Here is a 14,084-nt window from a genome sequence, read left to right as displayed (position 1 = left end):
CTATCTTGTGGCTCAGAGCTGCCAATGCAAGAAATACAGTATTTGTCAGGTCATGTATCTTGTGATCTCATGCAAAATTAGCCTGGGAGTAACCAGTTAAGGTACCTTGTAGACACAGTTAATGGGTTCTTTAGTACTAATCAACATAAACAAATATCTGCATATGTGTTCTGACATTGTACCGGCACTTACATGTATCAGATACCAGGAGCACGAAAGCTACACGCAGACTCTGAGATTACAAGATGAATAACCCACCAAACACCATGTGTTCACGTTGAGTGACGACAGGGGTGTCTCAGATCAGTTGAGTCTCATAGGCTGTAATCCTCCACACCCCCTCAAATACACACACACACACACACACACACAAACACACACACACACACATTGGCATTCATCCCCTGGAGACCCTAACCTCAATCCTAACTATTAGCATGCATAATCCTAGCGCTACCATGACTTACTGCCTGCCCATCTCAGTTTTGTAATGTGACATTTGAGTTGCCCTGGTTTAAATATACTTTACACAAGCAATTAAGTATAACTTTGAGGTGCTTGTACTTTTACTGAATATTTCATTTTTCTGCTACTTTATATATACTTCTACTTCACTGCACCTCAGAAGCAAAAGGTCTAGGCTACTTCTTACTTCATTACAAGTGGTTGATAAGTTTCTTTCCAGATCCAAATTACTGTAATAACACCAAATATAATCAACAAGTAAATTAACATATTATATCAAGAAAGTGTTAATGATTCATAGCAGGATTTCACAAGCTGCCCAGTGGCTTATAGTAGGATTAATATTATACAAAGGTGTGTTTGTTGGCTATAATACACACACACACACACAGAGAGAGAGAGAGAGAGAGACAGAGAGAGAGAGAGAGAGGAGAGAGAGAGAGAGAGAGAAAGAGACATCTGCAATATTAAAATGATGTACACATTCACGCATAAATAATCACAATTGAATTGCATAAGATAGGTCTACATTATACTTCAAAAGACCATTTTGCATGATAAGTAGTTTTTGGTACTTTACAGTAATTGTATGTTGAATGCAGGACGTTTTATTATAAGTATGTCTAATATCTGTTTGGTTTTTTTTAATTATTTTTACGCTGTGGTATTGTGAGCGTAAAAGACCTCAGTTATTGTCCCATCACTGCCTGTTGGTATTGTTGCTCAGTAAACGTTACTCTTCTCGTTTGCATTTACGTTGCACCACTTCCCAAACAGGCTGCGGGCTCCAAGTTTCGGATGATCACTTCCGCAGGCTCGGTTGTCGGAAAGGTGCGTTCACTGGAATCTTGTGGCGTGTGAACGCGGCGCTCAGCGGTCTGTTTACACTCTGCATGTCCAAAAGTCATGGATGAACCAACCGATGAGCAAACATATAGGCTTCAGTGTTTGTTCGTTCAGTCTGTCAAGTCGGCGTCATTGTGGCAAAGAAATCAGTGCAGCTGTGGAATAATTTCGGCAGGACAGGAGAGGAAATATTGACAGGTGAGTGTTAAATATACTGCACGACAAGTGTATTGTCTATTGTACTTCATGTAAATGCTGCAAAGTGAACATTATTATTTTAAATGACAATGAAAATTAACGTGTAGACAATATGGAACATAGGTTACCAGTTAATTCATGTTTAAATACTCGACAGGTTTTAGTAGCCTACTCAGGTGGCCTCGGTAAATGTAAATTGTTATTATCCTAAAGGCTAATTATAGTTTACAGATTTTTTGGTCGTTATTCCCACACGCCCATGTTGGCGTGACTTCGGTTCCTGTTTTTGCAAGTCACTGTATCTGGCTCCCCACAGTGCTGACGTGAACAGCAGCAGTTCGGTTAGATGTCAGCTGTCTGCAAAGTAGACCAGAATAGGCTACAAAATGCCACCGGTCCAGATCTGCAAACTGTGAAATCTACCGGCATTAACATGAGGGTTTTGCATACAGCGCACGGTCATTCATTTAAGCGAGGGAGATGCAGGTGGATTGCAACGGAAAGTGAGCTCAGACAAGGCTGATAAAGAGCACTGATAACAGAGGTAGACAGGTACGCCATAATGCAAGACGAATGACTGTTGCTTTCATTGTATTTTATGCCACAAGGAACTAATGACATGCTCCATTCTATTCTACTATTTCCATAAATCAAAAAGTTTCATTTTCTTGTGAAAATGAGCCTGCTTTAATACACAGTTGTTGTTGTTTTTTCTTTGCTTTTGGCTGAGGAGAGTCTGGTAAATGAGGATGACTCTTACATAAACTGAAATTAATGACAGAGCTGTAACCAGACTCTTTGATTCTATTTGGAGCAAGTCAGTAACAGGACACTATGCACTGTCCAAAGTCAGTCTCTGACGTGTTTCATGCGCTCATAAAAACACGCAAGTAACATTTAGGAACCTCATTTCCGACTGACATCAATGTTATGTTGCATGACACACTTTGCTTACAAAGGAGCAGTCATTTATACGTGCATCCTTGTACAACACTGTGTTATGTTGTGTGATTAAGTGTTCGGGAGCCCAAAGCTAAGCAGAGTGGACCTTTACACCTTCAACCTACAATCTCTTGTGGTCAGCTCCATCTGATCTGGTGTCCAGATGACCTCACAACAGGGAGACATTCCAGGTAATGCAGTCAATAAGAATTTGGTGTGGTTTCTTAACATTTTTTAACTCTCTGAAACCTGGAGCAACATTACTTTTTATGCTGCTGTCAGATACCTTTCACAAGTATTTAAACCTCTGAACCCTGAATAAATGGGTGCAATGACTTTCAAAATCGTGGGGAAAAAGTCATGAAACAGTTTGGTAAGAAATGTTCCACAAATTGCAAGAAACTAATAGAATTAGAAAAATATCTTTAAAAAAGCAGGAGATTTTTTTTCTGGAAAAAAAGGAAGAAAAAAAACTATGGAAAAAATATAAATACATTCATTATGATTACGTATTTAAAATAAAATTACACTATTATTATATTTTTAAAGCATTTTTTTCCAAGTGTTGTCTGCCCTGCTTGTTATATTTGGTGTTTCTTCTTTTCTTTTCTTTTACGCTAATTTTCTGGTAATTTTCTTGTACTTTTTGACAAATTTCTTCTTTTGTTGCTCATTTCCTTCTCTTGTTTTTGAAAGAAATCAAGCCAATTTGCTCAGGTTTCAAAGGATTCACTTGTAAAAGGATTGCTGTTTTTGTCCTAAAATTTCTTCTGTACTCTCATTTTTCAGCACTTGAGCCTGGCACGTCGTCCGGGCTCTTTAATGCTTTCTCGTCTCCCATTGGAATGCCTCGGCGCAATGTCAGCTATGACGATCTCATGGATGCACCCATACATTCACCCCCTTCAGACTTCAGTGTCAACATCTTATGGAAGGACCCTGTAATTCCACAGCACAAGTTCAGGAACACTGCAGAGGTGATTTCCCGTTTGCTTTGAGTATCTGGTTCACATTGTTCTGAACTGGTCACCTGAACAAAATGCTGTTTGTATTGGCTTGTGTGAAACTTCCTGAAGGTGCCAGCCTGGGCACATTTGACTAGCTCCTATTTGTAATGTAACCAGTTTGCATGATAATCATGACTGTGTTCACTTGTGTGACCAGGAAAGAGAGAGTGGTGGGAAGATGTTGACGGTAGATGCAGCAGTGCCTGTCAAGTCCCCAGTGCCTGTCGTGAAAGCCAAAGCCACCTCTTTGATGAGCTCACTTATGATCAGTAAGTCAACAAAACAAAGAAGAACATTAATTTATTTGAATGTTTAAGACATTGAAGATACAAAGGCACAGACAAACTAAGTTTCTTTACTACATGTCCCAGAATTACGTAAGCTGCACCAAATGGCCGCTGCCTTGGCTGCCAGATTTGGAAAAACAATCTTCAGCGTATCAGCAGGATGTAATGGAGTGCAGCATGTTAAAACACTGACTCATATTGTCTCCACTGTTGACTGTGTGCCCATCCTCCCTCAGAGCAGACCCATGAGAACCTCCAGAAGTTTGAGCACCAGGCAGGGCTCACCGATGCCGGGTATTCTCCCCACAAGGGGCTCTCTACTGAGGAGACCCGCCTTTACGGCACATTGCCAGTGAGTATGAACACATGTGAGGTACAAGCCTTGATGTGGCAAGGAGCAGTGTAAGTTTTATCACTGCAATGAATAACTGAAAATATCTCTTTCCACCTGAAGGTGTGAGAAGTGTGTTAGAGGGCAGCACAACTTGAATAAAAGTGAAAAAAAAATACACAAAAACAGAAAAGATCTCCTATACACTCTCTTGCTTACTGCTGGTTTATTACAAACTTCAGGTGCAAATGAAAGATCACAGGCGTGATCTTCATCAGATATACCTGACGAACCTGAACAGGTGTGTCTGATGGTGAAGTGTAACCTCATTTTGGTATTGTTTGTATGTTGGATTTGAGCCTTATTTACACCTAATTGTTAAAGGGACACTTAGGTATTTTTTTTAGCTGGACCCTATTTTCGAATGTTTTTGTGTCTATGTGAATAACAGAGACCACAAATAATTTTTGAAATTGGTCAAGTGTTGAGAGAGCCGCAGTGGCAAAACAGGCTGCAGTGTAAACCCTGTGGGAATTTAAGCAGAGTAATTACATTCACCAAAAGTGCTTGTTTTTGCCACTGAAAGGCTCACATTGTTATCGGAAGTGACGCATAACATAACAGAAAGGACCCTACAGAGAAATGAAATGTTGTTCCTTACATTTTGCCCCTCTGTTTGTCATTGTGACCAAGTCTAACTCAAAGAGAATTCTTGTTTTAAAATGTCATGGAAGGTGTCAATGGTGGAAACATCAGTGAGAGTTGAAGAGAGGTGTGCATGTTAGAGTGTGTTGTGTCGGAGTACAGAAAGCACTGTCTAGTGTTGTCAGTGTCACGGCTGAATATGTAGCTGATTTTGACTATGGGAAAAAGTCTGCAAGATATCAGAACAACTCTTCTCCCTCAGAGAGACATGGTCACAATATCAAACAGACCAGCAGAAAGTTAAAAAAAAAAAAAAAGTTTCATTTCTCTGTGGAGTCTTTTCAGTGCAGTTATCAGACATGTTCAATAACAACATGAGCCTGTCAGTGACAAAAACTAACACTTTCAGTGGATGTAAACTGATGTTCTGTGATTGCTTTAGATTGCAGCCTGTTTTGCTGCTATGGCTCTCAATACAGGAACAATTTCCAGAAGTGTTTTTGTTTCCAATAGCAGTTTAGACACAAATATGTGGGGAAATGAGGTCTTGGAGAAATACCAATGTTTCCCTTTAACTTAGGCTTTTCATATTTGCCACTTTTTATTGCAACTGCTATGCAGCTATTTTCCTTAGGATGAATAAAATTTGATCTTATTAGGCTGTAACAAACCAGGAGTAAACATGAGGTTGTTTTTTTTTATCTGTTTGTTTTGTTTTTTACTTTAATTCACATTTTTTTTCTACCACCAGTGAACTGTTGGCAAAATTTAGTTTTTTAGATTTCAACAAATTGCTGAAATGTGGTTTGGAAGTGTGAAATTGCTACGCAAGCTCTGGAAATTTGTTTTCATGACCATAGTGCAGTCCATTAACACCCCTTGCGCACTGACAGCAAGACTACATCTCAGTCATCAAGCTATGACTTGCAAAAAAAAAAAAAAAAAAAAAAAAAGAAAAACAAAATTGAGAGTTAAATATTAATTATCTGTAAGGATGAAATGTTAGGCTTTATCTTCTGACCATGGGTTCAGATGGAAGTTTAGCAACGATTGCTGTCAGTGCACAAAGGTTGTGTTTTTTTTTCTGGCTAAACTTGGCCAGCTTCTCTGCCCAATATGCCACCTCCCTCCATGCTCATGTTTCAAGTGCTCTCAGCTGACCTGTCACAAGGAAAACAACATAAGGCCACACAATGTTGAGATGCTGAACACTCAAGGTCAGAAGCACATAATGAAGGATACTAAAGGAATCATGGTGTCCGTGTTATTACTCAAAACAAGCTATAGGTTGCCTGTCATTGATTAGCCTGTTTACTGACTGCAGGGTAAAGATGGGGGGAAAAAACATCTTGGTAAACAAATTACATAATCAGCTCTGTGCAGGCTCCGCAGACAGGGGCTTCTGGCAGTAATGTTGCCAGGCAACGCCCTGAAATGGCTCGAGCCCCCTTATTTTCTCAAATGGACCAATCAGCGAGCTGCTTACTAATGAGACGTTTGTCGAGGCCCACAGCAGTGTGTACAGACGCCATCCTTTGTCGTTTCGAGAAAAAAAAGTGTTTAAACAGCTAATTATGGACAAAATCAAAGCATCCAACGGACGGGAACGTCAAAGAAATCATATCATAAAAAGGTATGTCAAGAAACGATCGTATTTAGCCCTAGCTAAATTGTACATTCCGACCGGAAAGCAGGCCGGTAGCAAAGCAACATCGTAGACTAGCTAGCATTGGAGCTAACGCGAGTAAACAAACCAACGAAGAGTTCTTCATAACGTTTACTCTTACTACATCTGCTTTAGTTAAACTACTGTTGGTTTAATAGCAGATTTAGAATCACAAAGACTGGTGTAACAGCTCATTATTCAAGCAACCTTAGCACAGTATGTATCTCTATCGGTTTATAGGGTAAAAAGACGTCAGTTGTCATGTGGCAGTTTATCCACGGTTAGCTTAGCATCCGCGAACCAATGTTAGCCCTTCACATAACGGTAATTTTGACAACGTCAAATAAGAATAAAAATTACAATAAAAAAGTTTCCCAGAGACTTCTCCCATTTTTAAACAATATAAACACAAGCCTGGGCTTGTGTCCTTCGTGTATTACCAAGTAAGATAACTATATGTTAACACAGTTGAGGAAATGAATTCGCTGCAGTTCCACTGACTTTCACATTTGCTCGGATTTTTAAAAACATAATCCACACTAGCCCCGCTTCTGCCTGCCTTGTGCTATTATAAAAGTGATAATAGAAATTGTATTTGGAAGTACTCAAGCTTTGTTATTTTAGCGCAAGGTTGCAATAATTATACATAGTCTGTTTACTCCTAAGCAGTCTGTTTACTAAATACTACCAGAGTAGACAATATGAAATTTACAGTATTTTGCTGTATTTACACTACGTTGCATTAAAGACATGCCCAAAGCTCAATATTGATTGTCGTTGTTTAATACTGACAGATTTTAATCTACTATGCCATGCCTTCTGGAAAACGTCTGGATTTGGGATGGTTTTACTTTTACTTTTCAGCCTGACAGTTATCCCAAATACATTGCCAATGCAGTGAAATCATATTTGGAGAATAAAACAGCAGATGAAAAACTGACAGTGACGGAGTGTCCTGCACAGAGTCCATATCTAAACTGTAGAAGCAGTGTGGGATAACCTGGACAGAGAAAGGAAATAAAAACAGTTCACGTCTAAAGAAGAGCTCTGGGAAGTGCTAAAGCAGGTTGAGATTATTTAAGAAAACTTCAAGATAGTCTGCCCAAGAGATTTCAAAGGGAGCAATGTATAATCCTTTAAGTAGGTTACAATTAATTTTTACCTCAGTCTGAAGAAGCCAGTTTATTCAGAGGTTTTGGTGTTTTAATATATTGTACATGTTCCCTATGTTTTTTGTTTGTATCTTAATGAAGAGGCTAGAAAACAAATATATAAATATCCTCATTACACCTTTGCTAAAACAACACATTTATGGTGGCCAAAGACTTTTGCACAGTACTATGTACCTGCCTTTCTTTTATAAATAGGATGAGAAAGACAGCGTTGAACATGTGATTATTGGGATTTCTATGCCCTCCACCTTTTAATCCACTGACACAGTTTTAACTGCCAAAATGTTGTTGTAGCCTAATTTGGAATATGCTGGATGGTGTCCAGCTGGGTTGGATCAGTGATGATATCCAGCAGGTTACATACCCAAGGTTTCCGCAGGGAATTTAAAGACATGTTGGCATTTCATTTTATTCATTTGCAGTCTGCCATTGCCCTGAGCACAATACAGGACCACTACAATACTGATACATGTTTGGAAGGATGCTCAACATATGGATAGGAATATACTCACATTGAATGGAAACTGAACATTAAAATATTCTTCCAGAGTTTCTGAAATAAATCTAAATGTCAAGGCAAGTATGGTTGAACATGTATTTGGTTGGTTATCAGAATGTAAAACTTGGTTTTGAATATTTATTGTTTGAGTAAAAGGTGAGGTTGAGGTGTAATGCAAAGGTTATATTCAGCTGGACTTGTGGTTTGCAGGTAGAGCAGCCAGTTTTCTTAATGAGTTTCAAGCAGTTTATATTCATTACAGTAATGAACTTTTTAAAACATGCATGAAGGCTGCGATGTTTAATATTGATGTGTTTCATGAAATCCCCCAAACTTATCACAGAGTGGTCCTCTCTCTGTGCCCCCTGCCCCCACTCTCTCTCTCTCTCTTTCCCACCTAGACCACATGCTCAAAGGTGATAGGATCTGAGGTTTTGTGACGCACATTTTTTTTTTTTTTGGTCTGCAGGTGCAGAAAAACAGTTCTGACCTTTTTCATTGTGTATTCAGGACATGTTTGCTATTTAAATAAGACCAATGCATTTGTCACAAACATGGGCCGTTAGTCCAACATGGACATGAGGGGAAATAAAGATCAGAGTTTTGCTGCTTGTAGAGGGTGCACAAGTCCAAAGTTAACAACCCGCCAGCCATGGTTAAGAATGTTAAAACCTTTGTAATTACTTTTGAATGTACAGGTTGATTCTGGGTCAGTGAAGATAATTTGTTCATTGTTTGTTTAATTGCTTGTTTTTTCCTGTCTGTGCAGAAGTTGAGAATGCCAAGCGGGGACTTCAAGGAGGACAGGTGTACAACATCAGGACAATCCACCCCAAGTGGCACCCCATCTGTCACCCCCTCCGTCACCCCCAGTGTCACCCCCTGTGTTAGTCCCCACACATCACCGGCTCTAAGTCGCAGGTAGGTATCATGCTGCTGAAATGCTATGTTGGAATCAGTGGCACCAGAGTCCTTAATTAAAACATGCTTCATTTCCCAAAATGGCCCATGTTTTGTTATGGCATATCCTTTCTGTGTATGCTAGTATATTTATGTGTTACTCTTGTTTTGCGGGAATAGGAGCTGGTTCCAGCTGAGCCCTTCACCTTTTCTTACCACCCCAGAGCTCAACAGTCCCAACCCCAGCACAGACATGGGAGGAAATGAGGGAGGAGGAGGAGAGAGGTGGAGCTTCTTTGGAAATCGACCTGTGGTACAGAAGTCCCCCACTGACCCTGGCTGTGAAACCAGCACAGGTAAGAGATTTATATCAAGTCCTGCATTCGGATCTTGACTGTATTACAGTCATTTTTTTACAGTACAAACAGACAGTAGTCAGCAGAGAATCTCAGAGCATTATCTTGAACCCCAACGGTTCCAACATAAGGGTGTTTTGCAGTCTCTGGGACATAAAAAAGCGTCAGGTATGATTTAAAAAAAAAAAAAAAAGTTTGAATGGTCAGGGGACAGAAGGTGAACAAACAAACAAACAAACAAACAAACAAACCAAAAAAACAAAACAACTGCATTCAAACCATAACAATCTCCAAAGAAGTTGTCAGTGTAGAATTCATGAGCGCGCAAGAACAGTGATACGGACGCAGATAGTTTGAAGATGAACTGCAACTGTAACATCTGAAGGCAGTGCACCAGCTACGACTGTCACCGTTACAATGGCATCCCGAAAAAAGCCACACCAGCATAAACCTAGTGCAGAAGGCACAGTGACAAAGAAGAGGACAACAATCCCACACCTCCCCCCATACAGATGCGACAATAAAAAAGGTAAATATATGAATTGTAATATTTGAGCTAGTAAATGAATATGTGCTTTATGTAAAAAAAACAATCCTTTCACAATGTGACTTACTTTATAATGTATATAATTTTCATGATATTCTATTCATGCCATACATTACTTTTAATTGTTAAAATAGTTTTATGGGAGAAAACTGATATTTTATAACTGGGACGCCCAGCATTTACTTTGGGAATGTGGTGAAAATTTTATCTGACTCCATGCCACAACAGACTGGTGAGGCCCCGCTGTTTGTTTTTGCGGTGTTGGCATTCAGCGCTGGTTCCAACGATGAACCCAATGAACCCTGGTTGGAAATGAACAGCTCTTCAAGCCAGCAGGGATTTCCAGTGACAGGGTTGGGCTTTGTTGAGGACTCAATCTGCGATCCAAATTTGAACAACAGGATGTCCCAGTACCCAAAAATCAAAATGGGGCCTTTTTATCATTTGTATAACTACACAGGAGCTATTTTGTTTTAATACATAGACCAACACGGGACAAACAATATGTGTAATTAATGTTTTGTGAGTCCTTTTTTTCACATTTGGGAAACCACACCCAACCGTAAGGAGGTTAAAGTAACTTAAATATGAAGACACGAAAGATGTTCTCTTTATAACAGCTGGAGTTTGGTCATTAACATCATCTTCCACCTCCTCGTCTCTCTCGCAGGCTTCTCACTGCAATCCTACTTCGGTATGCAGAAATCCACTACCATGGATGGCACCAAACCCCAGGTCAACTTCAAGGTAGACGACCCTGCCAACTTCATGCCCCCCAAAATTGAAATCTCGGGCATCGAGGCCAAGCGAGCGCCAACACGGCCACACAAACTTAAACCCCGGGACATGAATGTTTTGACACCTTCGGGCTTCTGAAGCCATGCCAGCTGTGCAGTAGCACCTCTGAACCACACATTTTTTCTCCCTCTGGTTGCTCATTTACCTTCTCGTTTTTCTCTGTCCCCTCTGCCTCCCTGCAAATTCACTGAGGCTGAGAGGAATGAGGACCACCTTTAGTATTAGCCTACCAGCCCCAGAGACATCACTGCACTGATACTCCTCCCAGCTGACTTACTCTGATGGATTACCATCTTCTATTATTCCCCTTCCTGTCTCTTCCAGCTCGTTGGTCCAAATAAAACACCATATGAAGAAGCTTCATTTGCCATCCCTTAAGATGTTATTGCTTTGTCTTATTACTGTCATTCTGTCACGTTATGGGTGCATCGGCGTGCATTGCCTTGTTCCATAGTAAACGAAGGCATGAGATGGAAGTTGAAATATCTTGTCAGTCCTTTGCTCAAGCTAATTACCTAAGCATTGCCTCTCATAAAACTGACAAGGTATTTCGATTCATAATGCTCATTTGCTTCATTTTTTTTTATTTTGCAATTAACAGATTTCTAGTAGTGTAGTGCTTTTCTCTGTGAGCATGCAGAGTTTAGTGTGGGATGACTGAAATTGTGCCTAAACTTGCAGCGTGTTTGCTTTTGCAGCGTGTTTGAGTACAGTTCTTTTTTTTTTTTTTCAATTATATGGATGAGCATCTTATTTTGTGAGAGTATGACTGATGACCTGAAGTGATTTTTTTATTATTATTATTTCAACTTAAGTATTTTAATATTGTTCTGCTTTAAATCATCACTCATTCTAAACAGTAGATATTATGTTGGATTTATCACATTTTGTTGTATTGCGTCACAATTTTGTTCCAACGCGCTTTAAAAATACAAAGCATTGAAGTGGTCATTTTCATATTAGCATTTTCCGTGTCATAATACAAGAATCTCTGCTGTTATTTGAAGATGTTGATGAATTCCAGTAATTGCACAAGGGAGATGATCTCCTACTTACATATGTAAATAAATCTGATACTAACAAGCAAAATGGTTCTGTGGATATTTTCTTTGTGTAACCATATGGAAATATAACAAGCAGCCTACTCCTATACCATACTCTGCACACCTTTGTGTCTACAGAGTACACAATAATTCACAAATTAATTCTGTGTGTTAAACATTGTGCTTTTTTTAATTGTAGAGACACAATTTTGTTATCAGAAGTATCATGGCAATTGTGTCTCAAAAGACGAGTGTTCTTAAGTGACCCTTTTAGAGCTCTGAGTGTCGCAGTGGGCATTGTCCTTTGGTTGCCTGGCAAATCACAACTAAAGCAGAATATTAATTGTGCTGTGAAAGTGCAGCCTTATCTTATGCTTAATATATTTTTATTATTTAATTTTTTTTAAACAAGTGAGAAAGAAAATAAATGATGAATGCGGGGGGGGGGGGGTGTATAATAAACGTGCAAAATTCCCATAACAGGTGGTAGTTCTCCCTTTTCATATTTATTAACTGTACCGTGCATCAAAGTAAAAGTAGCAGTAATAGTCTTCTAAATTTTTCTCATCATGGTAAAAAAGTCAACCAGCACCAGACCTGAATTTTCCACTGGTGTGATATCAACTCATGGTCAAGGTGAAATTTGACCCCTGTTGTGAAATGGTGAAAGTACTTTTGACCAACTTTTAACTACAGTATTTGGCCAGAAGATGGCGCAACAAGCTTAAAATATAAACACATGGCTATTGCAAAATAAGTTTAATATTCATTAGTTTACCTTTTATGATACTCCATGAGTTATATTACTCTGATTAAAATCGAAAACAGAATGTAATGATTTATTTAATAGCTATGATATTAGTTTTTCCTCAAATGAAAAGTGTTGGAGATGAAAGGAAATTAATGTTGCCCCACAGACATGGAGGGCAGGGGTGAAAAGAATCAGGGGAATATCTTTGTTGACTAGTTCATCTACTGCATACACATTGATTTAATTATGTCGTCTCACTGTTGTTAGAGAGATTGATTTATTGCAACAGCCCTTTTATTGTCAGTAATACCAAATGATAGCTGAGCATTATTAAGCACCCAACCTCCTGTTTCTACATCAAAGCAAACATCCAGGCCATCCAACAATGAGCCAGCAGGGAGAAACAGTAGGGAGCAGAGTCCCTCCCCCATCGGCTCTGCCATGTACTGGAAGAGTTTACAGCGTTGTTAAAGCTCTTAACAGTTATTGTCTGATGCTCTGCTCTGTGTGTGAGACAGCAGCAGTGTGTTTGTTGTAGATTTATGACAGGGAGTGCCTGTTGCTCTCATGATGTTACTGAGAGAGAAGCACCAGGATGCACATACAGGACATGTATACTGTGTGTTGAGTCACTTTCAAAGAAAAGGTCAGTGATGTATCTTCCTTCACAGTACATTTAGTGTAATGGCAAGGCCTCAGCTTGAGGCAAGATTTCTTTTTTGAACTTTGACTTTTATTTATTGTGAAATTAGCTGAAGCTCCTTAAAGGAACTTTACTTAATTACAGGCTGTTGAGAGTCCACGTCTGGTTTTCAGGTGGTGCCACAGGAGCAAAGGGGAACATCTAATGAGACAGGCAAGTGCAGACAGGGAGCTGCCACTCAGAGGCTGGACAGTCATTAGTGGCAAATGAAGTGATGGATGGAGGGACACAAGATGAAAGGTAGAGAGAGGAAAGTGAAGCAATAGGGCGAAGATGGTGTCAATGTTTGGTAAAAGGACAAACACAGATACAGTATCTCTCTTAAAGGAGGCATGCAACATGGCAACACTGACTGTCAGTAACACTAAACCAAAACTCAGCATTATAGCAGAGGCAAGAGAAGCAGTGGGTGGGGTAGACTGGGAGGGAGGGACACGGGGAAATAGAGAGCAAAGGGTGGAGTGCCCCAGCAGCCATGACATAATACAGATGGCTCTCACTCTCTGGTGCGACATGACGTGGTTCTGTAGCCCCCCCTCCCGGCTCCCCACCCCCACCTCTGCTCCGATCCCACACAAATCTCTGAGCTCACTCACAGATGTGCAATGACAAGCACCGCCCTGCCAGAGTGACCGCGCACCAAAACAAACACTAGAGTCTCATCTGCAATCTGACACGACACACTCACTTACTCATCTGTATTTCGAAAAACTGGTCTAGCCAAATTCTTCCCATAACAACCTCAAAACAATGACTTGCACCCTATGGGCTATATTTCAATTCCTCACACCCCTTTGACAAAGCTTAGCCCTGTCAGTCTGGCCAAGCAACCATGATGTGGTCACAAAAACAGGAAACTATACCAGTTTACAAGAAGCTACTTTTTTTTTCCAAGTCACTTTGCTCGCGTGATCCAGAGTTATTTCTC

General features: G+C 39.9%; 1 protein-coding gene across 1 annotated transcript; it reads left to right on the top strand.

The window, feature by feature from the left end:
• Positions 1–1,311: 1,311 nt before the first annotated feature.
• LOC121947951 (putative monooxygenase p33MONOX) lies at positions 1,312–11,748 on the top strand. The gene is made up of 8 exons (XM_042493156.1): positions 1,312–1,509; positions 2,526–2,642; positions 3,241–3,428; positions 3,616–3,727; positions 3,982–4,097; positions 8,828–8,979; positions 9,139–9,314; positions 10,532–11,748. Exons 2-8 carry the CDS (start codon positions 2,615–2,617, stop codon positions 10,735–10,737), a joined length of 978 nt encoding a protein of 325 aa, XP_042349090.1. The 5' UTR covers positions 1,312–1,509; positions 2,526–2,614; the 3' UTR covers positions 10,738–11,748.
• The last annotated feature ends 2,336 nt before the right edge of the window (positions 11,749–14,084 follow it).

The sequence above is a fragment of the Plectropomus leopardus genome, chromosome 9 (genome assembly GCF_008729295.1).
Source record: "Plectropomus leopardus isolate mb chromosome 9, YSFRI_Pleo_2.0, whole genome shotgun sequence".
NCBI lineage: Eukaryota > Metazoa > Chordata > Actinopteri > Perciformes > Serranidae > Plectropomus > Plectropomus leopardus.
This window is presented reverse-complemented; position numbering and strand designations above follow the sequence as displayed.

Coding starts and splice junctions, on each gene's coding strand:
- LOC121947951 (XM_042493156.1), top strand. CDS start 2,615: ATGACCTCACAACAGGGAGACATTCCAG. Junction 2,643..3,240: donor ACAACAGGGAGACATTCCAG/GTAATGCAGTCA, acceptor CTCATTTTTCAG/CACTTGAGCCTGGCACGTCG. Junction 8,980..9,138: donor TCACCGGCTCTAAGTCGCAG/GTAGGTATCATG, acceptor TTGCGGGAATAG/GAGCTGGTTCCAGCTGAGCC.